This window comes from Mustelus asterias, chromosome 18 (genome assembly GCF_964213995.1).
Source record: "Mustelus asterias chromosome 18, sMusAst1.hap1.1, whole genome shotgun sequence".
NCBI lineage: Eukaryota > Metazoa > Chordata > Chondrichthyes > Carcharhiniformes > Triakidae > Mustelus > Mustelus asterias.
In genome coordinates this window covers 23,504,974-23,530,545 of record NC_135818.1, presented here as the reverse complement: position 1 = coordinate 23,530,545, position 25,572 = coordinate 23,504,974, and the positions used below count along the sequence as shown (strand labels likewise).

Below are 25,572 nucleotides of genomic sequence, written 5' to 3'. Positions count from 1 at the left end.
ATACTCCACCAAGATCTCCATTGACGTACTCACTTTGAACCTGCTGAAAGCTTCACTTTTCTTTCTTTACTTTTCTTTCTTATTGAGTACTAAATATTGCTAGACATCCAGGGTTTTCTGGGTTTGCTGCTTCTAAATTTCACCTAAAGGGAATATGTTGGACGTGTACTCTCCTGCTTGGGAGCAATTCAGAAACTCCAAGGTATATTATTAAGTTAGTCTAGACTGCAACCATATTTGATTTTGGCATGAGTGTGAACATAGGGGGTTTCAGCCCAGGTATGATTCTATGAACCCACTAGGAAGCTTTTATCAAAACAAACTTCATTTAACAATAGTTTAACTATATCAAAAATAATTAGCATAATCATTATCGACAGAAATACTTAAACATGACAAGATATAGTTCTTAATTGCTAGCTTATCTCTATTGTTTCCAATTTAAGCAATATTCCTCATAGGCATAAACTCCTCTTCAAAATTAATTAACAAAAAACAGGCTTACATGCTAGTACGTGAGCTACTAGTCCCCCAGCATCCAGAAAACCTCTGGAGAGAGATATCTATTCCCTAGCAGGTCCAAAATTGATGTCTCCAGACAGAAAAAGAGCGAAAGAAAAGAGTTTTTCTCCTTGCAGATCCAAACAGAAATTGCCTGCTTTATCTCTGAAAAATTTGCACTGCCCATTCACATGATTCTCTCTTGTCAATCAACCTAATTAAACCCTACTCTAAAACCCAAAGAGACAAAACAAATAATATAAACAAAACTACATTAGCTCAGATTAAAACAAACAGCCCAATATCTAGGATCAATTATGCTTCTGCATTCTCAGCAGGTGGGCTGCCTGGAGCAGACAAATCAGCACCATAATCAGAGCTGAGGTTTAAAACATTCCCTTCACAAGAACCATGATATAAATATATTTGTTAAAGGCACAGTGTCACCACATTCCTCATTTCCATTTTGAAATTGCCCCCCGCAACCCTCCCCCTTGCTCTGGTGTAACTTTTTCCATAAGAAATTGTTCCCAGTCTGCTTTGGCCAGATCCTCCCTTATTCTAATTAAATTTGCTTTTCTCAATACAAAACCGTTTTTGCAGTCCACCTTTCCCCCTTTGCTAACAAACTTGAATCGTGTTGTGTTGTGACTGCTATCACTAAAATACTCCCCCCACTGCCACATCGAACACCTGTCCGGCTTTATTCCCCAGAATTACTTCTCAGCTAATATTGTGAAACAAAGTTTGAAGCTGCTGGAAGGCTGACATTAGCCTGGCAACTCAACGTTGTTGAGCGTTTCAGATACTCCCGAGCACAAATTTGTGCTACCAAAGTTGCCAGAAAGGGCCATTCACAGGAAACCGATCCAACATTGGCAGGGTTTCACAAAAGCCCTGTCGACCGTGGACAGCGAGCTCCAGATATCTGGCCTTTAGCTCCTCTGAGTTCAAAACCGTTTAAAAGGATTCACGTGACTTTGGTACTATCTTTGTCCTTGTTATGGTCGCTAATAAAGAGTAGCACGGTACAGAAAATGAAGGCAGCTTGGGAATCACAGCAAAGCAATATCCGCTGGTACTTAACAGCTATCGATCCGGTATGTTTCTCGCTGAATTTCATGCTCAATTTCAATTACAGGCAGTCCCAATGCTTACTGGTGTTATTCAAAATCTTTCTGCACGATTTCCAGGCCAGACATGTAGCCATTAAGGACACTGCTGCTCTTTGTTTTGCTAACAGTATAATGTGGACAGTTGTGTGCATAGTGGAGAGCGGAGTGGACAGTAGGCGGTGCGGTGAGCATTGTACTAATGTGGACGGTGTGGTACGGACAGTGACACGTGCATAGTGTACTATGAATAGCGTAGAACAGACAATCTAAATCGACAATAGTGTAGGGAGTGTGTTGACAGTGTGGACACTGGGATGTTGACAGCAGGCTGTCGATACTGCATGGTGAAGAGTGGAATGAGGGACAGAGTTCTGTGGGCTGTGGAGTGCAGACAGTGCGATGCAGGCAGTGAAGTGGGTATTGCGTTGTGGTTAGTGGGCGGTTAACAGCTGTGGACAGTCAGGTATTGGAAGAGAGCTGTGGACTGTGCGGTGCAGATAGTGGGGTGCGGTGAGTGGGATATGGACAGTGATCTGTGGACAGTGGGATGTGGATAATGAGACGTAAACAGTGCGGTGTAGATAGTGCGGTGTGGATAGTGGGATTTTGTCAGGAGAACGACCACGCCTCTGTACTCTACGGTGATCACTGATACTCCTAGTTACCCTGATGCTGGCCCTCAATTCCGACTGTGTCTGATATTTTTTTCACTTGAAATCTATTTTCCCTTTCATTTCCTCCACTAACTGCCAAGCACCGGTCAGAGAAAATGAATATAAAATAAACGTGTGTTAAGGGATTTAAAACCATTCTGTGAAAGCAGAGGAGACAGCGTTAGATGTCTGAGAAACTAGACACAAATAAACGCGACAGCAGCTCAAGTTATCATAAGCAAAACAAGCAAACGACATAGGGATCGAAGGTCAAGGCTGCTTTGCCTTGTAACTCTAGTTGGCTATAAAGTGAGCTCTGCGTACGCATTCTGCCTTGAGAGATTCGCGTACCGATCCTAGGATCAGTATTTCCACCATGTGCAATGATCATTAACATGCGGCTCTGGCTCAGCTACTGTTACATACGCGCGTTCCTCGGGCTCTTGAGGTCAGCAATTCTTCGCATGGCATAACTTCACGGTCGGAGGCCGGAAAGGAACAGCTTACATTAACTTGGCGTTGCTAAAATGGTATTTATTGTCAACCCTGAGTGAACCTGACAAGGAAGCCGGCTTCTGCAACCACTTGTCTCCCTCTGCTGAACATTAGGTGCCGAGTTCGAATGTTTGAACATAAGAACATAAGGACGAGGAGCAGGAGTAGGCCATCTGGCCCCTCAAGCCTACTCCACCATTCAATAAGATCATGGTTGATCTTTTCGTGGACTCAACTCCACTTACCTCCCCACTCACCATAACCCTTAATTTCTTCACTGTTCAAAAATCCATCTATCTTTGCCTTAAAAACACTCCTTTAGCCACAAATTAACTTCCCTAATTCTCTCAACCCTATGCCAATTCGCACGTGGTTTGGATAGTAATCCAGAGATTATAACATTGATTGGAATATCCCTAGGGTAAGGGGTTTGGATGGAGAAGAGTTTGTTAGGTGTGTTCAGGAGGGTTTCCTGACACAGCATGTGGATAAGCCTACAAGAGGAGAGGTTGTACTCGATCTGGTACTGGCTAATGAGCCTGGACAGGTGTCGGATCTCTCAGTGGGGGAGCATCTTGGGGATAGTGATCATAACTCTATCTCCTTTATGCTAGCATTGGAAAGAGATAGGATCAGGCAAGCTAGGAAAATGTTTATCTGGAGTAAGGGGAAATATGAAGCCATCAGGCAGGAGATTAGAGGCGTCAATTGGAAGGAGACATTCTCGAGGAAAAGTACCGAAGTAAGGTGGCAGATTTTCAAGGAATGTTTGTCTGGAGTTCTGCATGACAATGTTCCGATGAGACAGGGAGGTTTTGGTAGGTTACGGGAACCGTGGTGCACGAAAGCTGCGCTGAACCTAGTCAAAAAGAAAAGGAAAGCGTACAAAAGGTTCAGAGAGCTAGGCAATGATAGGGATCTAGATGAGTGTACGGCTTAGAGGAAGGGACTTAAGAAAGAAATTAGGAGAGCCAGAAGGGGTCACGAGAAGGCCTTGGCAGGTAAGATTAAGGAGAACCCTAAGGCGTTCTATAAATATGTGAAGAGTAAAAGGATGAGATGTGAAGGAATAGGACCTATAAAATGTGAAGGTGAGAAAGTCTGTACAGAACCAGAAGAAATAGCAGAGGTGCTTAATGAATATTTTACCTCAGTATTCACGGTGGAAAAAGACCTGGGTGGTTGTACTATAGGATTGAGGTGGACTGAAAAGATTGAGTATGTGGACATTAAGAAAGAGGATGTGTTGGAAATTTGAATAGCATCAAGATAGATAAGTCGCCGGGACCGGATGGGATGTATCCCAGGTTACTGTGGGAGGTGAGAGAAGAGATTGCAGAGCCTCTGGCGATGATCTTTGCGTCGTTGATGGAGATGGGAGAGGTTCCGGAGGATTGGAGGATTGCGGATGTAGTTCCTATATTCAAGAAAGGGAATAGGGATAGCCCAGGACCGGTGAGTCTAACCTCAATGGTTGGTAAGTTGATGGAGAAGATCCTGAGGGACAGGATTTATGAACATTTAGAGAAGTTTAGTATGCTCAAAAGTAGTCAGCACGGCTTTGTCAAAGGCAAATCGTGCCTTACGAGCCTGGTGGAGTTCTTTGAAAATGTGACTAAACACATTGACGAAGGAAAAGTGTTTGATGTGGTTTACATGGACTTCAGCAAGGCGTTCGATAAGGTCTCCCATGCAAGACTTCTCAAGAAAGTGAGAGGGCATGGGATCCAAGGGGCTGTTGCCTTGTGGATCCAGAACTGGCTTGCCTGCAGAAGGCAGAGAGTGGTTGTAGATGGGTCTTTTTCTGAATGGAGGTCGGTCACCAGTGGAGTAGGGTGGCACGGTAGCACAGTGGTTAGCACTGCTGCTTCACAGCTCCAGGGACCTGGGTTCGATTCCCAGCTTGGGTCATTGTCTGTGTGGAGTTTGCACATTCTCCTCGTGTCTGCGTGGGTTTCCTCTGGGTGCTCTGGTTTCCTCCCACAGTCCAAAGATGTGCGGGTTAGGTTGATTGGCCATGCTAAAAAATTGCCCTTAGTGTCCTGGGATGCATAGGTTAGAGGGATTAGTGGGTAAATATCTAGGGATATCGGAGTAGGGCCTGGGTGGGATTGTGGTCGGTGCAGGCTTGATGGGCCGAATGGCCTCTTTCTGTGCTGTAGGGTTTCTAAGATTTCTTCTAAGAGTGCCCCAGGGATCTGTTCTGGGACCCTTGCTGTTTGTCATTTTCATAAATGACCTGGATGAAGAAGTGGAGGGATGGGTTGGTAAGTTTGCCGATGACACGAAGGTTGGTGGTGTTGTGGATAGGTTGGAGGGATGTCAGAAGCTGCAGCATGACATAGATAGGATGCAAGACTCGGCGGAGAAGTGGCAGATGGACTTCAACCCAGATAAATGTGTAGTGGTCCATTTTAGCAGGTCAAATGGGATGAAGGAGTAATATCAAGGGTCAGACTCTTAGCAGTGTAGAGGATCAGAAGGACCTTGGGGTCCGGGTCCATAGGACTCTTAAATCGGCCTCGCAGGTAGAGGAGGTGGTTAAGAAGGTATATGGTGTGCTGGGCTTCATCAATCGAGGGATTGAGTTTAGGAGTCGGGAGATAATGATGCAACTTTATAAGACCCTCGTCAGACCCCACTTGGAGTACTGTGCTCAGTTCTGGTTGACTCATTACAGGAGGGATGTAGAAATGATTGGAAGGGTGCAGAGAAGATTTACAAGGATGTTGCCTGGATTGGTTGGCATGCCTTATGAGGATAGGTTGAGGGAGCTCGGTCTTTTCTCCTTGGAGAGACGAAGGATGAGAGGTGACCTGATAGAGGTGTACAAGATGTTGAGAGGTATAGATCGGGTGGATGCTCGGTGGCTTTTTCCCAGGGCTGAAATGGCTGCTACAAGAGGACACAGGTTTAAGGTGCTGGGGAGTAGGTACAGAGGAGATGTCGGGGGTAAGTTTTTCACTCAGAGGGTGGTGGGCGAGTGGAATCGGCTGCCATCAGTGGTGGTGGAGGCAAACTCGATAGGGTCTTTTAAGAGACTTCTGGATGAGTACATGGGACTTAATAGGATTGAGGGTTATAGGTAAGCCTATATATAAGCCGAGATAGGTAGAGACATGACCAGCACAACTTGTGGGCCTAAGGGCCTGTTTGTGCTGTATTTTTTCTATGTTCTATGTTCTATAACCCTTGACGGCCTGTTCATTAATTTAATTCCTAGTGCTTGGTAATCCCCAAACAGGTCCTCATTCCTGGTCTTGCCTATGTTGTTTGTGCCAACGTGGACCACAACAATTGGATCCTCCCCTTCCCGCTCCAATATCCTTTCAAGCCCGTCAGAAATGTCTCCCACCCTGGCACCAGGCAGGCAACGTACCATGCAATAAGACTTTAACCTAGCCATGCCAAAAGAAAAAAAAGAGACGCCTTCAATTTATGATGGTAGCTGATAGGAGGGAAACATGTAGGTGATTAATTTACCTTTCACCCTGCCGAGAAGCACTGGCGAGTTACACGTCCAATCAGAATGGAACACCGCCGCGCTCGCCCGAAGGACGGAAAATCTCTCCTGAAGTCAGCGGACCTTTGCGTGGTCCCCCCCCCTCCCCCCCGACCCCGTTCGCTATGATTCCGTTGGCGAGCAGGACGGGAAGAATCCGGATTGAAATTCTTGTTCGCAACCGCCATAGGAGTTGTGGTATGTTTGGTTTGGGGCCGACTTCATCTCTTAAATTGACTTAAGACTAACATGTTTATCAAGCAGGTGAGAATAGCAAAACTAGAAAACGACAGTTCACTGCATTAAATACCCTCCAATATGTATGACATTATTAGTTATGATGCTCATGGCGGGATTTTACGGTCCTGCCGATGTCAGTGGACTTTTGAATGGATCACCGCCCCAACTCGCTCACAGTCTCTGCCCCCCTCCCCACCCCGCCCCTGCCACCCGTGCTCCAAGTCCCACCAAGTCAAACAAGCAAACATCTTAGGGCACAAGGATGTTCCACGGGCAGATGTTATTCCTTGGTGTTTAGAACCGAAATGTTTGTAGCAAAGGCAGCTGATACGCACAGAATGCAATGTTCCCCTGGTGAAACGCGCATGGCTATCTTGAAGTAGCTTACACAACAGAACAGAACTTCCCATGCCTGCGACTTGGTTGGGGCAAGTCTGAAGTGACAGGAAGTGTGCTATGATGGCTCTGAGTTTCAAGGGAGATCACAGTAAGAAGTCTCACAACACCAGGTTAAAGTCCAACAGGTTTATTTGGTAGCAAATACCATAAGCTTTCGGAGCGCTGCTCCTTCGTCAGACATCCGCAAACTTTCAAGGGAGATGTCAGGGAATGAAGGCTGGGGGGGGGGGGGGACGTGAGGCAGCAATTTCATAACTTCTGTTTAGACCAGCAATGGAATTTGATAGCAGGAAGTTTTTCTTCAGCCAGGGATCAATAATTTCTCAAAACGCACTCACAGCAAAAATCAATTGAATGTTCAATGGTAATGGAGGATGAAGGGAACTGTGTGAGATTGGCAAATTACAGAGCCCGTCAATAATTGCATTAAGATCGTATATATTGTCAATACAACGGGAGAACGTCATTGTATGAAGCTCTAAGTAAATACGAAGTGAGAACAAGTTGTTTAATTATCTAGTCTACATGTCCTGACAATATTTGAGCTTTCACACGAACTAGGAAGTTATTCTTCAATATGAAATTGTGTTCTGAACAATAGCATCAACGAGCAGTCTTTCGTGTTTAACAAATAACGGCATCTTCTACAAGCATGAAATATGAAATTTACCCAACCAGATGCCAATATTGCAAATGTCTGCAATCGCTATCAACTCGCCCTCAATCTACTATTAGTAATGAGGTGAAGTTGTGGGGGAGTGCTGCATTGCCGGAATTACCGCCTGATTGAATCGTGGGCCTATTCTTTCTGTTCTTCCAAAAAGATCGCACGGGGATAACCCCAATATTTGTCCCACAACCAACATCACTAAAACAGATTATCAGGCCATGTGTCTTGATTGTCAGATTGTGCTGTTTGCAGAACCCCTGTCAAATTCACTACAAATGAAGAGCAAACACTTTTCAGAAGTAATTAATTGATTGTAAATAAATGTCATCATAGAAACCCTACAGTGCAGAAGGAGGCCATTCGGGCCATCGAGTCTGCACCGACCACAATCCCACCCAGGCCCTACCCCCACATATTTACCCGCTAATCCCTCTAACCTACACATCCCAGGACTCTAATGGGCAATTTTTAACCTGGCCAATCAACCTAACCCGCACATCTTTGGACTGTGGGAGGAAACCGGAGCACCCGGAGGAAACCCACGCAGACACGAGGAGAATGTGCAAACTCCACACAGACAGTGACCCGAGCCGGGAATCGAACCCGGGACCCTGGAGCTGTGAAGCAGCAGTGCTAACCATTGTGCTACCGTGCCGCCCATGTCCCATGCCCCATGTCTATCTCTGATAGTTTCAGAAACATGTTTATTTGTATTCAATCAATCACTATTAATCCTTTGAAGGCACATGGATACTAAGTAAATTTAAAATGTACCAGAAATGTTAGACATATATTAGCCTGTTATGACCAGGAGGGAAAGATTGAACTGGTTCGCCTGTATTCAACTTCCTCGGTTCGCCACAACAAATGTTGAAGTTTCTTTTTCATCAAGGATGTGCCATTTACAAATCAAAATGTATTAAACTATTTATGCAGCAAACAAGAAGAAGCCAATCAAACATGATTTTCTTGAATTAAAGAAGATCAAATTTATTAACCACCAAACTCAAAAAATAAAAAAATGCAACGTCATACACAGGTATAGAAATAAGGGAAGTTCGAGTACATTAGTAAAAGATGGGTAAGTGTCTTTTGATTTTCCTTAAGGTTTGCTTTGCAGCCAATTTGGATTAGCTGGTTTCATGCATGCGGTCAGATGGACAAGGTGTTGCAATTATTACAAGATCCCAGTCCGCTGGTAGGTATTTGATAGCTGAATTCTTGATCTGAGTGACACACTTTTCCTAAAAGAAAGAGATGGAAAGAGGACAGCTCTTCAGTCTGCTTCCTCTGCTGAAATGTTTACTGACACTGACTTTGTCACCTATAACCTCCCTGCACTGGCTGCAACCATTGCATATTCCCACAGGGTTTTGGGCGAGTCTGTCTATGGCAGTCATTGTTTCGCTATCCAGCACTTTGCATTTTATTGTCCCTTTCTTAGACAGTGAAGAGTTTTGATGTTTTTTTTTCACCTTCACTTTGGAATATAGTTTGCTCTGTCTCTGTTCAAATTGCAAAGTTTGAAATTGCAATTCCACACTGGAACTCGTCAGATGCTCATCAATTGGCAAGACCACACATCAAGTGTCTTGTAGCAACCATCTTTAGTCAGTGAATTTTCTTGTCTTTTAAACATTCCTTTTAAACAGTTGGACATGTTTAGTCAGCCAGTGAAATTGCAGCTGTATCTCTAGTCAACATGTCATATAATCATGGCAGGTGGGAAAGTGACAATAATCAATCCAGAAACTGGGGCATATTGGAAATGTCACTGGTCTAGTATTCCATAGTGCCAGGTTAATGCTCTGTGGAATAAACAAAAAGCGCTGGAAAAATTCAACAGGTCAGGCAGCATCCGCAGAAAGAAGCAGAGTAAACGTTTTTGAGTTGAATATATCACTCAAGAATTCTTCCAGCACTTGCTGTTGTTATTTAAGATGCCCAGCATCCCACAGTATGTTTGCTTTCATTTTATTAAGTGGAACTTAAATTCACTTAATAAAACCTGGTATTGAAAACCAATCTGCATAATGGCGGCTGTGAACCTATCATCAATTGTCATAAAATCCATCTGGTTCATGAATGTCCTTTAGGGAAGGGAATCTTAACATCCTTATTCGGTCTGTTCTTACACCTATATGAGACTCCAGAACTTGGCAATGTGGTTGACTCTTAACTGTCCTTTGTAAATGGCCTTGCAAACCACTCAGTTGAAGGGCAATCCAGGATGAACGACAAACGCTTGCTTTGCCAGCGATGCCTATATACCAACAAATATATATTTAAAATACCAATCAGAGTATTTGCACTCTCACTGCGCATCGAGCATTATCTCTTTTCTCCTCATTGAATGATTAAAATTTGAATTTACTTGAAGTGAATGAGATCAAATTCAATCATAAGTTCCATAATGAATCTACATATAATACAGGACAGATAAAAACTTATTTTGTTAGTTATAACAACTGAGTTAAAAATGGCACAGCTCAACCTAGCAGAGTGAGTTAAGTATTAAATTGTAGTTACAATAGTCAATATATGTTTGCTCAGTTCAATTAACACATACGAGACAGAGCACTATTTATTCTATTTCACTAGATTTACACATTTTTTGGTTAATAAAAACAGAACAAAAAAAATATGTTTTCAGCATGTCAGTGATCCCATAGTATTAATAGAATGAATGAAACATGGCTCAAGCGAATTTCAACACCACAGCCAATGGCATCAGCTTGAACTATGCAACATTTTCTAATCACATTTACTGGAGCTATACTGGCTGCTTTCAATGTCACAAAACAATGCATTTTGAAGGTAACATTTCATCCGTAGGTTTTTGGCAGCACTCGAGAATTTGTTTCCCATTGCCTGGATGTCTTCCTTGTGGGAAGTTATGGCACATTCATCTATACACAGAAGCTCACTGATTACTGCCTTTGTGCTTTGGTGGAGGCATGCAGTCTGGGAGATTGAAAAGCTTTCCTGACTTGATGCTTGCAGGCTTGTCACTGGTGGAGTCCTTATGCATTGCAGAAAAGAAGTGTTCAAGAGTTGAGAAGCCATGCTCCATCCCGGCATTAGGCTGCTGGTCACTGCAGAGGCATTGGACATTTCTACAAGTACAAAGATTCCATCATGTAGTCACTACAGAATTTTGACAAACATTTTGGAAATTCAGATTTGGAGAGCAAGTGTTATACATCAGAGTACTTAAGGAAGTGGCCATGGGAATGGTAGATCTATTGGTGGTTATTTTCCAAAATTCTTTGGACTCTGGGCTGGTTGCGACAGGTTGAAGGGCAGCTAATGTAATCCGCTATTCAAAAAGAGAGGTAGAGAGAAAATAGGGAACTATGGACCAGTGAGCCTAACCGTCTGTACTGAGGAAGTTGTTGGGATCCATTATCAAGGATTTCATAACTCAGCATTTGGAAGGCAGTAGTACAATCCAAACAAAGTTGCCATGGATGTACAATGGGACAAGTCATGCTTGGCGAATCTCTTGGAATTTTTTGAGGATGTAACTAGTAGGATTGACCAAGGAGAATCGGTAGATGTGGTTTACTTAGATTTTCAGAAGACTTTTGACAAGGTCTTACATAACAGACTACTATGTAAAATTGAAGTGCATGGGATTGCAAGTAATGTGTTCAGATGGATAGAAAGCTGGCTAGCAGATAAAAAAAGGTTGCCATAAATTAGTATTTTTCTGATTGACAATTAGTGACTAGTGGGGTTCTGCAGGGATCTGTGCTAGGACCCCAACTGTTCACATTATATATTAATGATTTGGAAGCGGGAACTAAATGTATTATCTCCAAATTTGCCGATGAATCAAAGTTGGGTGGGAGAGTGAGCTGTGAGAGGATGCAGAGATGCTTCAGCCTGATTTGGACAGGCTGAGTGTGTGGGCATATACATGCCAGATGCAGTATAATGTGAGTAACTGTGAGGTTATCCACTTTGGTAGTAATAATAGGAAGACATTATTATTTGAATGGGTGTAAATTGAGCGAGGTTGACATGCAGTGAGACCTTGGTGTCTTCTTGTATCAGCCCCTGAAAAGTAAGCATGCAGGTACAGCAGGCAGTAAAGAAGTCAAATGGTATGTTGGCCTTCATAGTGAGAGGATTTGAGTATAGGGATAGGGTGTTGGTGAGGCCATGCCTGGGGTATTGTGTGCAGTTTTAGTGTCATTATCTGAGGAAAGATGTCCTTGCTATAGAGGGAGTATAGCAAAGGTGTACCAGGCTGATTTTTGGGATGGTCATATGAGGAGAGACTAAATCAGTTAGGATTATATTAATTGGAACTTAGAAGAGTGAGAGGGGATCTCATAGAAACCTATAAAATTCTACCAGGGTAAGACATGATATATTATGGTGGGGAAGTCCAGAACTATGTGCCATAGTTTGAGGATGCTGAAGTGAGGAGAAATTTCTTCACCCAAAGGGTGATGAATGTGTGGATTTCACTACCACAGAAAGAGTTGAGGCCAAAATGCTATTTGATTTCAGGGAGAAATAAGATGTAGATCTTGAGGATAAAGGGATCAAGGGATATGGGGGGAAGGGGGAATCAGGATATTGAATTCGATGATCAGCCATGATCAAACTGAATGGTGGAGCAGACTCGAAGGGCCAAATGGCCTACTCCTGCTTCTAGTTTGTATATTTCTATTAGGTTGACTCACGCTGTCAATAGCTTTCTTTAGCTGTGTGGCCAGCATATGTCGTTCTTGATGTTGTTCTCTGCATTTTTCTTGCAGCTGTACTGCTGCCGCCACCGTGTCAGTTGTCCTACTTTTAGCAGTCGAATCGCACTGTGCTACCAGGAGGTTTCTTTCACGAGGTTCTCTAGTAGACGGTTTAATATCCCTCATAGTTGCCACATACATTTTTTGGGGGGAAGTTTTGCACCTTTAGATGCTATGTTGGCAACCCCCCCCCCCCCCCACCCCCGTCCTAAGTAACCTGAAAATGACTGTAAAGTTATTTACAAAAACTCTTTCTAATACACTCTCAAATCTGATGGAATGCCGTCTCAGCTAGGGCCTTTGATTGTCCTTTTCGCCACTTCCGTGGAGGTAGGAAGATACAGGCTTTCTTTCTCGGCCAACTGCGCATGTGATGCAGAGGATCTGTTAACATGTGAAAGTCTCTGTTTTCGAGCTCGGCGAGGTGCTCACTCCACCTCTCTATGCAGCTGCTGAATCAGTGGTTACATCAATCCCATCAACTGTTAGGATAGGATAGGAACAAAGGTTGCGATAGATGGGCCACGTACAGTCATCGGCACATTGTATAAAGCAAGACGATGCATCTCAGTTAGACGTTGCAGCTCATCAACGATTGCATTCCACCAGTCATTCGACATTTCTATCAATACTCGCTGAAACCTGTACTTGATATTTTTCTAGATTAGGTATTTGGTTGTCTATGTGACGCCCTAGAAGACTTGCATCGCCGATTTTGTTTCGGAAGATTCGCAATATTGTCAATATTCTCTTCAAAACGGCTTTGTTGCTTGAAGTTGCAGTATTCCAGGATTTCTACTGAAGTCTGAAGAGTTCGTAATAGAACAGTTTCCATTTAACTTCTAATTCATTTTGGTGTGGGTCAGACTGGGGAGTACCGACTAAACTGCAGAGGAGTCTCGGGTTGCGTAGGAGGATCTAAGGCAATAGAACATTTCTTAAGGTATTTGGTCCCCAGCTTTGGCCACGGTAATTTACAATGCTTCGGCTGGATCATTAGCTTCAGCTTGTTGCAAATCAATCGGTGGTCTGTCCAGCAGTCAGTTGTGTCTGTGGCATGAGTTATCGTGCAGTCAACCCTTGCCTTCTCTTTGGCAAACACACGTTCCAGTGGATGCCAGTGATTAGGTATTGTTGGGTTGTCTCGTATTTTCCTTTTAGGCAGAATATGGTATTGGCCACACGAAGAAAATAGGTAGTTGACTTTGAGTATTGCATTCCAAGACCACGTTGACCGTGGATGCCTGCCCATGTAATGTGGTCATGTCCGTCTCGAGCACTGAAATAATCCAAAGGAAAATGTTGTCTTCTTTAGGGATTGATCGTAGGAGATGGGCCAGATCACCATGGAAGCTGTCCTTTACACTTTGACCACTGTGGGAGACAACGCATTTATGGCTGTTTTGTGTCTCCTGTGTTGTTGCAGGGGAACATACATGCTTATTAGACGTTCGTTCATGAGTTTGGGAAGATTTTCCAGGTCCTTTGTAATTTCTCTCCTGGCTTCTCTACATTCTGTCGAAGGTAGACCACTCCATCAGATAGTGCATCCTGTTTCTATCTCTTCAAGTTGGCCTTCTGTTAGCCTTGCCTTGCTAAGAGCATCAATGCCTGCAACCATGCCGTCTACGTTCACGGACTATTGGAGCTGAATGAAGTTCAGGTACTGCTGGTTTTATGGTCAAATAGGGTGCGGACAATCCAGCTTGCCACTGCCATGGTTGGATACAACACCAAATTCGTGTTTGTCGTTGCTTTATTCTGTAACTCCTTGCCGCTCGATTGAGTTGGTCCCAGCCGCAGTATGCTGGGCAGTAATGTACAAGCAAACGATATTAAGGCGTCCTTCTGTGACAACTGACCAGCTATGCTTCCTTAAGTGGGGCAGCAGGGCCCTCGCATGGCACTATTATGTTCTTTTTGGGTTACATCTAGTAGCCAATGATCATCTATGGAGCACTTACATACACGACGAGGAATAGGACTTCCAATGTGACTGTTCTTGACGTTTCACACACTTCAATACCTATCGGACATGATTATATGAGACATCTTTGAGTGAGGTCGACATCAAGCAGTTAAGTAAATTAATTAACATTTGAAAACTGCACCAAGTGTCATATGACTGAACCAACCAGGGTTGACAACCCAATATGGATCCTGAAATCTATTCACCCAGTCACTGACCTTATTGATTACGTTCATAGACTTCCCTCCCACTATGTCCTCCGTTGGCTCAGTGTTCATGTCTGACGTTTCTTCAGTGAAGGGTTTTGGGATGTATTTCTACATTTAAGGTGCTATGTTACTATTGTTGTATATCGTAATCGTTTTTTGTCGACAGAGCATTAATTTTCATTAATTTTGAGAATGTCACGTGAATTCAAGTCCATAAGACCATAAGACATAGGAGCGGAAGTAAGGCCATTCGGCCCATCGAGTCCACTCCACCATTCAATCATGGTTGATTTCAACTCCATTTACCCGCTCTCTCCCCATAGCCCTTAATTCCTCGAGAAATAGTCGTTGTTTTTCTCGATCCGACTCGTAAATTGAACTCTTGAACCAAGGCTGCTCAGGGAGACGAGAGGTGAAATCGTTGGGCCTCTGACGCAAATCTTTGTCTCGTCACTGGACGCAGGTGAGGTCCCAGAGGATTGGAGGATAGCCAATGTGGTCCCGTTATTTAAGAAGGGTAGGAAGGATAACCCGGGTAATTATAGGCCGGTGAGCTTGACGTCCGTGGTGGGGAAGTTGTTGGAGAAGAAGCTTAGAGATAGGATGTATGCGCATTTAGAAAGGAATAAACTCATTAACGATAGTCAGCATGGTTTTATGAGAGGGAGGTCATGCCTCACTAACCTGGTGGTGTTTTTTGAAGAAGTGACCAAAATGGTTGATGAAGGAAGGGCCGTGGATGTTGTCTATATGGACTTTAGTAAAGCGTTTGACAAAGTCCCTCATGGTAGGCTAGTGAAAAAGGTTGGATCTCATGGGATAAAGGGGGAGGTGGCTAGATGGGTGGAGAACTGGCTTGGTCATAGAAGACAGAGGGTGGTAGTGGAAGGGTCTTTTTCCGGCTGGAGGCCTGTGACTAGTGGTGTACCGCAGGGCTCTGTATTGGGACCTCTGCTTTTTGTGATTTATATAAATGATCTGGAAGAAGGAGTAACTGGGGTGATCAGTAAGTTTGCGGACGACACAAAACTGGCAGGACTTGCAGATAGTGAGGAACATTGTCAGAGGCTACAGAAGGATATAGATAGGCTGGAAATTTGGGCAAGGAAATGGCAGATGGAGTTCAATCCTGATGAATGCGAAGTGATGCATTTTGGTGGGAATAATGTAGGGAGGAGCTACACGATAAATGGAAGAACCATAAAGGGTGTAGAGACGCAGAGGGACCTGGGTGTGCAAGTCCACAGATCTTTGAAGGTGACGTCACAGGTGGAGAAGGTGGTGAAGAAGGCATATGGCATGCTTGCCTTTATAGGACGGGGCATAGAGTATAAAAGTTGGGGTCTGATGTTGCAGATGTATAGAACGTTGGTTCAGCCGCATTTGGAATACTGCGTCCAGTTCTGGTCGCCACACTACCAGAAGGACGTGGAGGCTTTGGAGAGAGTACAGAGGAGGTTTACCAGGATGTTGCCTGGTATGGAGGGGCTTGGTTATGAGGAGAGATTGGGGAAACTGGGGTTGTTCTCCTTGGAAAGACGGAGGATGAGGGGAGACTTAATAGAGGTGTATAAAATTATGAAAGGCATAGATAGGGTGAACGGTGGGAAGCTTTTCCCCGGGTCGGTGGTGACGTTCACGAGGGGTCATAGGTTCAAGGTGAAGGGGGGGAGGTTTAACACAGATATCAGAAGGACATATTTTACACAGAGGGTCGTGGGGGCCTGGAATGGGTTGCCGGGCAAGGTGGTGGAGGCGGACACACTGGGAACGTTTAAGACTTATCCAGACAGCTATATGAACGGAGTGGGAATGGAGGGATACAAAATAGTGGTCTTGTTTGGACCAGGGAGCGGCGCGGGCTAATTGTTCTTTGTTTCTCGTTTCAAGGCTTCATTCTATGATCATCTTGCTGGTGCCAGTACAGAGCGAGACTGCGGATAGTTGGGAACCTGTCTCGGGGGCAGGGAATTCATATGGTGTTCGTGGAAGTGGAAATGAATAGGGTTGGGAAGCATTTTCTGATCAGGGCCAGTGTGATCTCCTGGACTCGTTTCGATCGCCTCAGGGGGTCGGAGAGGAATTTCCCAGATTTTGTTTTCCCCATATTGGCCCTGGGGTTTTCACTCTGGGTTTTCGCCTCTCCCTGGAGATCACATGGTCTGGAATGGGGGGGTAGGGGTGAGTTAATAGGTTGTGATGAACAAAGCATTATAGCTGTGAGGGACAGCTCGGGGATAGGATATTAGTATGTAGATAGGCTGGAAAATTGGGTGGGGATCCTGGATTCAGGATTCAATCCTGGACCGGGGAGCGGCGCGGGCTTGGAGGGCCGAAGGGCCTGTTCCTGTGCGGTATTGTTCTTTGTTCTTTGTTCTTGGGCAGGGTGCAGATGACCATTCTCAGTGGATTTGTAATCAGAGTGTGAATCAACGTTCTCAGGGAGATGATTGGGAGGAACTGTGTAAGATGTTCTCTTCTGGTTACGAGCTGGTATCAGATTTTGATCTTGTACAAAACGGTTCCAACATGTAAAGGATGGCCACTCTATATTGAGGCTTCTGTAGGAGTTGCATGCTGGATATTCCGACTTTTGGCCGGATACACTCTCTTGAATTTTGGGTCAAATTTACAACAATGACAACTTGCATTTAAAAAGGACCTTTAACATAGGAAAAGCATAGGCGCTTCTCCATAATGTAATTAGACTTAATTTGAGATATTAAAAAAGAATTAGGAAGGTCCCTTTTTGGTCAAAATGTAAAACAGTCTTCAAATAGATACAATGCAGACATGTTTGTTTGAAAGTGTTGGGATTAGCACAGAATCTTTTTGTCCTAATGGTGATCACCATGACGTGAACTGTCCTAAACGTGCTAATTAGGCGTTTGCAGTATTAATACTCAAGAGCTGATTTTTGTGGAACGGTATATGCCGGTTCCTTGCGCTCACCTCCAGTGAAGATGTGGCACTTTGCACAATGGCTCAGGGTCTGAGATAGAGGGTACATGTACTCGAAAGTTTGGGTGGTGGAGGTCCAGATGAAGAGGGATGTTTTGTTCCACAGAAGACAACGTTGTCACATTCCACCCCCCCCCCCCCCCCCCACCCCCGACTCCCATCCCTCTGTCTTGCAGCAGCTGATGCGGCTCTGCCTCACCTCATATCCTCCTTCTATGCTTCATGCAGACGAACGGGGACCCTTGGCAAGATGCTCATGACCAAGTATGCCCATTCTCCTGGTGACTCTAAAAAGATGCATGTTAAGCTAGAGAAGCATGGCATTTACTCTTTTAAGAGAACTCCTCATAGAATTTCTGGAATAAAAGTTGACCACGTGTCCCATAAAGTCTCCCGACGTGTTTCACATCCCTCTTAACAGCTGTAACATCAATCACCAGCAGGTGGTGACTATCCATTTAAGTGGTGAATATCCCTTTACTTTGTATGATTGAAATCAACATCAATGCCATGTTTGCTCACAAACACTTCAGTATATTGCATTAAGGCATCATTTCGAAACCTGGTAACCTTTATTTATAAATAGTGTGCACTAAACCTTATCCCTCTTCCTATTATGGACCAGGAACATGGCAGGTTTATTGCAAACAGGACTCAGACTGGACAGCAAGCTACAAGTGACCTCAATGTCCCTGGACTAAATATGGATGAGAATCTGTTCCTGCTATTTGTCATTTTCTGGTGACCCTGGCTGAAAATGTTTCTGTGGAGGTCAATTAGGAACAGGAGAACATGAGACTACGGTGTCAGTTGTGCTTGAACATCCGACTCACACTTGCTCTTGTTCAGGTGAGACGGCAATGATTTTTGAGTACCTGTTTTACGGAGTATTAGTAGTGGAAGATTTGGAGTGGAGAAGTTTGGATACTGAGCTAACATGGGCTGGTAGAATTGTTTGATACGTCCTGAATATCCTATGGAAGGAAAGAACAGCAACCGTAGCAGTGAAATTTTCCATGTGCGGCCCACCATTTGGCCGATCGTGCAATCTGCCTCCAGGATTCAACTGAGCAAATGTAGAAACTGCAGGAACCCATAGTCGCCGGAACTTCACTGACATGATCACACTGGGCAATGACCATTTATCTGCCATTTACGTAGGAAGTGATTCGGTTGCCCATCGTGTGAAAACATCAGAGTATTTCCACTGACCAGAAAACAGTTAAGTGCTCAGACTGCAGCATAGTCTTTAAAAGTTCAGAGAAACTGGTTCACCAGCTGAAAATTGAATTTTGAAATGTTCTGTGTTTAGAAAGGAATTCACCCGTTCAACACACTGGCTAAATCACCAGTGCACACACACACACTGGTGAGAGACAGTTTTCCTGTACCGAATGTGGGAGGAGGTTTACACAGCCATCCAACCTGCTCATTCAATAGCGCATTCACACAGGAATGAAGCTGTTTAAACGATCAGCATGTGGAAAGGGGTCATTTCAGATGTCCTCTCTGCTGACACACCAGCGTATTCACATTCGAGACAGACTGCCAAGAGAGAAAGTAGGAGAACTTGAGAAGTGGCTGGTACGGGTCCAGACTGGTCTTGTACACCTTAAATGGAACTCCAGTTTGGATATGTACCATTAACTTTCAAGCTTTACTGTTTTTTTCCCTTCTGGGATATATGTTTACTGACCACCTTGTAACACATGAGTGGATTCACATAGGAGAGAGTCCATTTAAATGATTGGCCTGTGAAAAAGATTTCGCTCACTAATCCTCCCTGATGAGCCAGGGACACGTTCACATCTGCCTCGGTGTGTGGACTAGAAATGGCAATTGTTTCTCGCTCCACAGATGCTGCCAGACCTGCTGGGCTTTTCCCCATTTTCTGTTTTTATTTCAGATTTCCAGCATCCGCAGTATTTTGCTTTCATTCATACTTGGCTGCAGTTGAAGCTGTGAATTGTGGTCAGGATTGAACCTTGTTATGGCTGTGAGGCTTATTTATTTTGAGCTTAATAACCATTAGGTTTAGGCTGACATTTAATATATTTATTTCTAAGGTAAATCAAATTTACTATAATGATATGGTGTGTTAAAATAAAGTGTATTTATAAGGCTCCTTTCATAACCTCAGGACTTTGCAGCCAATGCAGTACTTCTTTGAAGTGTGGTTGCTGTCAAGTTGTTGAGTCCTCTTAAGATATTACGCAAAGTAACTGGTAACCTGGAGGCTCTGTACTTACCTCTTAAAAATTCCTGTGTGTGATCAATTCCATTGCTTCACTAATTCAACAGCAATTAATCCAATAAAACAAAAAAATCCCAAATCAATTTCTGGTGTGCAATCATCTCTACTTATTGAAATGTACACTCCAAAAGATTGGCAAATATTAAATGACAATTACCACTGACTAGCAGAGCACATCAGCAGCACCTACATTATCTAACAACTGGGTGCTGGGGGAGGGGGGGGGGTGAATTTCTTTGTGTTTTATCAAGAATCTTTCAAATTTGTTCCCGTGTCTGGTGATCTGTTTTTGTTACTGGGATGCCTCCATAAGATTGCACTTCAGACTTTGAATTAGGTAATGTAACACATTGAGTTATATTGAAGGCAAAATACTGTGGAAGCTAGGATCTTAAACAAAAACAGAAAATGTTTGAAAATCTCAGCAGGTCTGACCCAGATTTTCCAGCATTTTCTGTTTTTGTGACATTGAATCATGTATTTGGCTTAACATATCAAGTGAGTCCATTTGACTTTGGAAACCATCAGAATCGTACATCATAGAAGGAGGCCATTAGACCAATTGTGCCTGTGTCAGGCACCTCACTGAGGTCTCTCAACTCAACCAGTTTCTCTGCCTTACCATATAACAGTGCAACTTCTTACTTTTAAGAAGGTATCTAATTTGCTGTTGAAAATCTTTGTTGAAAGTATTTCATAAATATTTCAGGCAGTGTGTTCCACACCATAATTCACTGAGTAAAAAAAAAACCCTCTCTCCTCTCTGGGTATTTTTCCAATCATTTAAACTCAGTGTCTATAGGTAACAGACACTCTAGCCAGAGTGACTGTCAAAACATCAAGATTAGCTAAGTTGAAATGATAAAGCAAATAATGTAACAGATGCAATGAAAGAGTCACAACTCAAAAAAAAAATTCTTTACCAAACAAATACTTTTAAATAAACGCCCATTATCCTTTATGCCAGAAAATTTCAGGTATGTTAATGCTTTTCAAACCATCATTGGTTGATTTTGATTCTTGGAGATTTAAAAACAGCATTGAATAGGTTTGAATTATGTCTTTGCAACTGAATCGGCATGCAGTAGTATATGACAGTCAGTTTGGCACAGTATTTTTGCCTGTTGTTGATCTTTTAAACTCCAAGCTAAGTTGTGTTACTGAGATGAGGACAGCTGATCTATATAAATGTGGTTCACTTGCATTAAACAAAGACATAGCCCTAGCCAATCTCCAAGTCTTTTGGTTAAACTTATTCTTGCAAAGAATGAGGTTGGTGTTTTTGTTGTTTTTTCAGAAGTCTGGGATATTCTCTATCCAGCCTGGTCATGTACTTCAACTTGAGAAAGGATGCTTAAAGTGGTCAGTAGGAGATGAGCTGTCCGTGTTCACACTTCCCACGTTTCCTTTCTATTGAATTCAACACCACAAAAATACACATCTCTGCCCCTTCTATCCATCTTTTATGCATTGTGGTTGCTGAGTTTACCTGCATAACAGTGGCTGCATTCAATTGTAATCCATTGATTCGAAAAAAAAGAAATGTTTTGAACATGTAGATAAGAAGTTTAATTTTGAGTTAACCTGGAATCATAGAAATCATAGAAACCCTACAGTGCAGAAAGAGGCCATTTGGCCCATCGAGTCTGCACCGACCACAATCCCACCCAGGCCCTACTCCCATATCTCTACATATTTACCCACTAACCCCTCTAACCTCCGCATCTCAGGACACTAAGGGGCAATTTTAGCATGGCCAATCAACCTAACCCGCACATCTTTGGACTGTGGGAGGAAACCGGAGCACCCGGAGGAAACCCATGCAGACACGAGGAGAATGTGCAAACTCCACACAGACAGTGACCCAAGCCGGGAATCGCACCCAGGTCCCTGGAGCTGTGAAGCAGCAGTGCTAACCATTGTGCTACCGTGCCGCCAAGAGCCAATGAACGTCAATGAGGGCAGAGGTGATGGGAACAATATTTTGAGGCTGTCCATAAGGCCATAAAATATAGGAGCAGAAGTAGGTCATTTGGCCCATCAAGTCTTCTCCACCATTCAATGAGATCATGACTGATCTAATATGATATCCTCAACGCCACTTTCCTGCTTTACATCTATAATCCTTGATCCCTCTGCTGATTAAAGATCTATCTATCTCAGCCTTGGATGTCGTTAATAACTTAGCCTCCACAGCTCTCTGCGGTAAATAATTCCACAGATTGACTACCCTCTGTGAGAAGAAATTCCTCCTAATCTGTTTTAAATGGGTGACCTCTTACTCTGGGATTACTCCTTCTGGTCCTTATACTCTCCCACAAGGAGAAACAGCCTTTCAGAATCTACCCTGCCAAGTCCTCTGAGAATCCCATATGTCTCAATGAAATCGCCTCTCATTTTTCCAAACTCCAATGAGTACAGGCAAAACCTACTTAACCTCTCCTCATAAGAAATTCCCTCCATATCCGGGGTCAACCTCATGAATCTTTTCCTCCAGTGGCTGTATATCTTTCCTTAGATAAGGGGACCAATACTGTTCGCAGTATTCACAGATTTTCTGGGATTGAAAGCAGAATTAAATAGCGCCATGTCTTTATGCATCAGAATCTTCGTTAACTTTTTTTGCTCCTAGATAAAGATAAACTTGGAGTGGACGCCTGGACTGTGTGGGACTGAAAGGAATCTGCTGGATAATTTGACAGAGTCCATTTGAAACTTCAGAGGATGAGCAAAACCAAAAATAACGATATCTCGGTGGAGAAGTATAACTTTTGTGGACACACTTTATCGATTACGATGTTTAAAGGATCTTCGTTAGGCCTTTCTGCTTATGTCTGGGGACCTGTAAGTCTAGTATTTTCCAACGCATTTATTCATTTCTGCAATTTTGGTCACATTGGCTTGGATTAGAAACTGGTTTCATTGGGTGTGTAGCTGCAGAGTCAGTTCCCAGTCTGATTCGAAAATGGCACAAGCTCCAAAATGGAGAGGAATGTTTAGCGACTTGGATTTTCACAGTGGATTTCCTGAACACTGCATAATGTTATAATAGTTTGGGATTTCTGCATTGGCTTCCTTTCCATGATTGCGCAAATCTTTTAGTAACTGTGGTGTATCAGCAGGTGACTATGACCTACGGCTGCGCACCGTAGATACTGTCCAACACGGTTCACCTGTTTGTGGTTGAATAGTGTCACGAGACCGTTTACATCAACCCAGAGGATTGGGTGGCGTCGATTTGACAGTTCAGCTCCATGATAATGCGTCCCTCTAGATTTTTCACTGTTGCGTTCAAACTCCAGCATGGCCCTGCTTCTCTTCGTCTCTTGTAGCCTCCTCCAGCTCTGTAAACCGCCGTGACTTCTGTGCTCCTCTGTCCAGGCTTCTTGTGCAATCCTGATTTCAAGGCTCCGGCAATGGTGGCCCTGCTTTCTGCTACCAAAGCCATGAGGTCTATAATTTCCTCGCTAAACTTTTCCAGTTCCCGTTCCTCTTTTCAGATGTACATGAAAACCAACTTTTTGTACCTCAGCTGTTCCAATATTTCCTTGTAAGTCTGTTGATCGAGAGTTAATTGAGATCGTTCCAGTGAAATGTTTCAATACATTGAAGACGCTATGTAAATACGTTTTTTGTTGTTGAACTTACCAGCTGTTGATGCAGAGGTACCACTGAACCAAGACTGACATTTCTTTTGATGATTTTTGTTATGTTATAGAAGCTGCTGGAATAATCCAGAAAATAACGTATTCAAAGGACTCCAAGTGCGTTTGAAAACATATAACCAATCTCAATTGTGGCCAGCCTATATGTAACTCCTCCCCCAAATGCTGTCTGAGGTGGTTTGCATGGGAAGCCATTTAGGACTGCTCACCTATTTAAGAAGGTGGCACAGTGGTTAGCACTGTTGCCTCACAGTGCCAGGGACCCGGGTTTGATTCCCAGCTTGGGTCACTGTCTGTGTGGAGTTCTCCCTATGTCTGTGCGGGTTTCCTTCAGGTGCTCCGGTTTCCTCCCACTGTCCAAAGATGTGTAGGCTAGATGTGTTGGCCATGCTAAATTCTCCCTCAGTGTACCCGACCAGGCACCAGAGTGTAGTGACTAGGGGATTTTCACAGTAACTTCATTGCAGTGTGAATGTAAGTGACTTGTGACTAACAAATAAACTTTAACTTTAAGATTTCGCTACTAGTTATTTGGATAAGCGATGATGTGAATTATACTCCTCTCTCCAGCTGCATTCATATTTTGAAACTGAATAGAATGCGATTGTTGTCATTGAGCTTGTAGGCTTCATTAACCACTTCCATTTTCTATCAAGTAAACTTTTAATATCCAAATTAATAATCCGATTGCAAACACTGTGGGCAAACCATGTCACTTGGTTTTGCGCCCCCTCATGAAAGGTGTTTGATTGATGCCAGTGTTCTGCTTTGTTTTGCTTGGCAGTCAGAGTAAGGAACCATTTGCCTCAGACCGGCAATGCAATGTGAATGCAGCCCATATCCTTACTTTAAATTCTGACCCAATTAAAGTATTGTATCCCTACACTACTTTCACAGTAAACCCAGCTGTCAAAGATTAATAATTTATGCACAGGAAGAATAAGGGGAATAGTGGCAAGAAGTGCGATTGGAGTAACTCGGTTTTCATTATATTTTCCTTCATGATTTTCCTTAGATCCCGAATGCACCCCTGAAACAATAGGTTTGGTCTTGACCTATCTGCTTGATTCTGTCAAGGCTGCTTGGCCTACCCACACAAAGTTGCTTAGGTGATCTTTTGACATCCTCCCCACCGCCTAGTCTCTACAGTCATCCTTTTCTTCCTCTTTCCACATTGTCCTTGTTCTCTGTATACTTTGTCAAATTGCTCAGCAATAATGAGTGTTTCTCTCATCAGGCAGTTGTACTTTGTCAGTACTTCCAAGATCAGAAGTTTGATTTTACTGGGAAGAAGGTCCTTGAACTAGGTTCTGGCACTGGACTGGTGGGAATTTTGGCGGTGCTTCTGGGTAAGTTAACTCATCTTTCACTTTTGAAGTAAGAAATACAAATTCGCAACAATAGTAAACTTATAAAATAATGGTGTAAATGCAGGTTTACAAACCGGCGGCCCATGGGCAGGATGTAGTCTCCGAAACAAAAACAACAAATGATGGAAAATCTCGGCATGTCTGACAGCATCTGTGGCAAGAGAACAGTGCCAACATTTAGAGTCTGAATAATTCTTTGTTAGAGCTAAAGAGAACTGGAAATAAGATGAGAATTATACTGCTGTGGGCATGGGGCGGGTGGCGGGGGGGGGGGGGGGTGGGGAGGTGGAACAAAGTGTGTCAAAGGACAACCTGGAAGAGGTAGCAGATGGTTCTAGTGGGGTGGACCATTCTATGTGGTCCCCAGAGACAGTTTTCAAAATCCTAGTCAAGCAGCTATGTTGGAGTGGAAGATTCTGCAAAGAGCTAGGCAATGGCCTAGTGGTATTACCGTTAGATTATTAATCCAGAAACTCAGCTAATGTTCTGGGGACCTGGGTTTGAATCCCACCATGGCAGCTGATGGAATTTGAATTCAATAAAAAAAATCTGAAATTAAGAATCTACTGATGACCATGTTGATTGTTGGAAAAACCCATCTGGTTCACTTATGTCCTTCAGGGAAGGAAACCTGCTGTACCTTACCTGGTCTAGCCTACATGTGACTCCAGAGCCACAGCAATGTGTTGACTTTCAACTGCCCTTGGGCCACTAGGGATGGACAATAAATGGTGGCCAGCCAGCCAGCGACGCCCATGCCTCACGAATGAATAGAAAAAAAAGCTGCTTCTCCAATCATCGGCTGTACC

General features: G+C 43.6%; 1 protein-coding gene across 1 annotated transcript in view; it reads left to right on the top strand.

The window, feature by feature from the left end:
- The first annotated feature begins 1,291 nt into the window (after positions 1-1,291).
- LOC144507007 (EEF1A lysine methyltransferase 3-like) overlaps positions 1,292-25,572 on the top strand; it is a 57,294-nt gene continuing 33,013 nt past the window's right edge. Inside the window, exons 1-2 of the mRNA XM_078233528.1 lie at positions 1,292-1,601; positions 24,631-24,742. Coding sequence (XP_078089654.1) covers positions 1,539-1,601; positions 24,631-24,742 — 175 coding nt within the window. The 5' untranslated portion in view covers positions 1,292-1,538. The remainder of the gene's footprint in view (positions 1,602-24,630; positions 24,743-25,572) is intronic.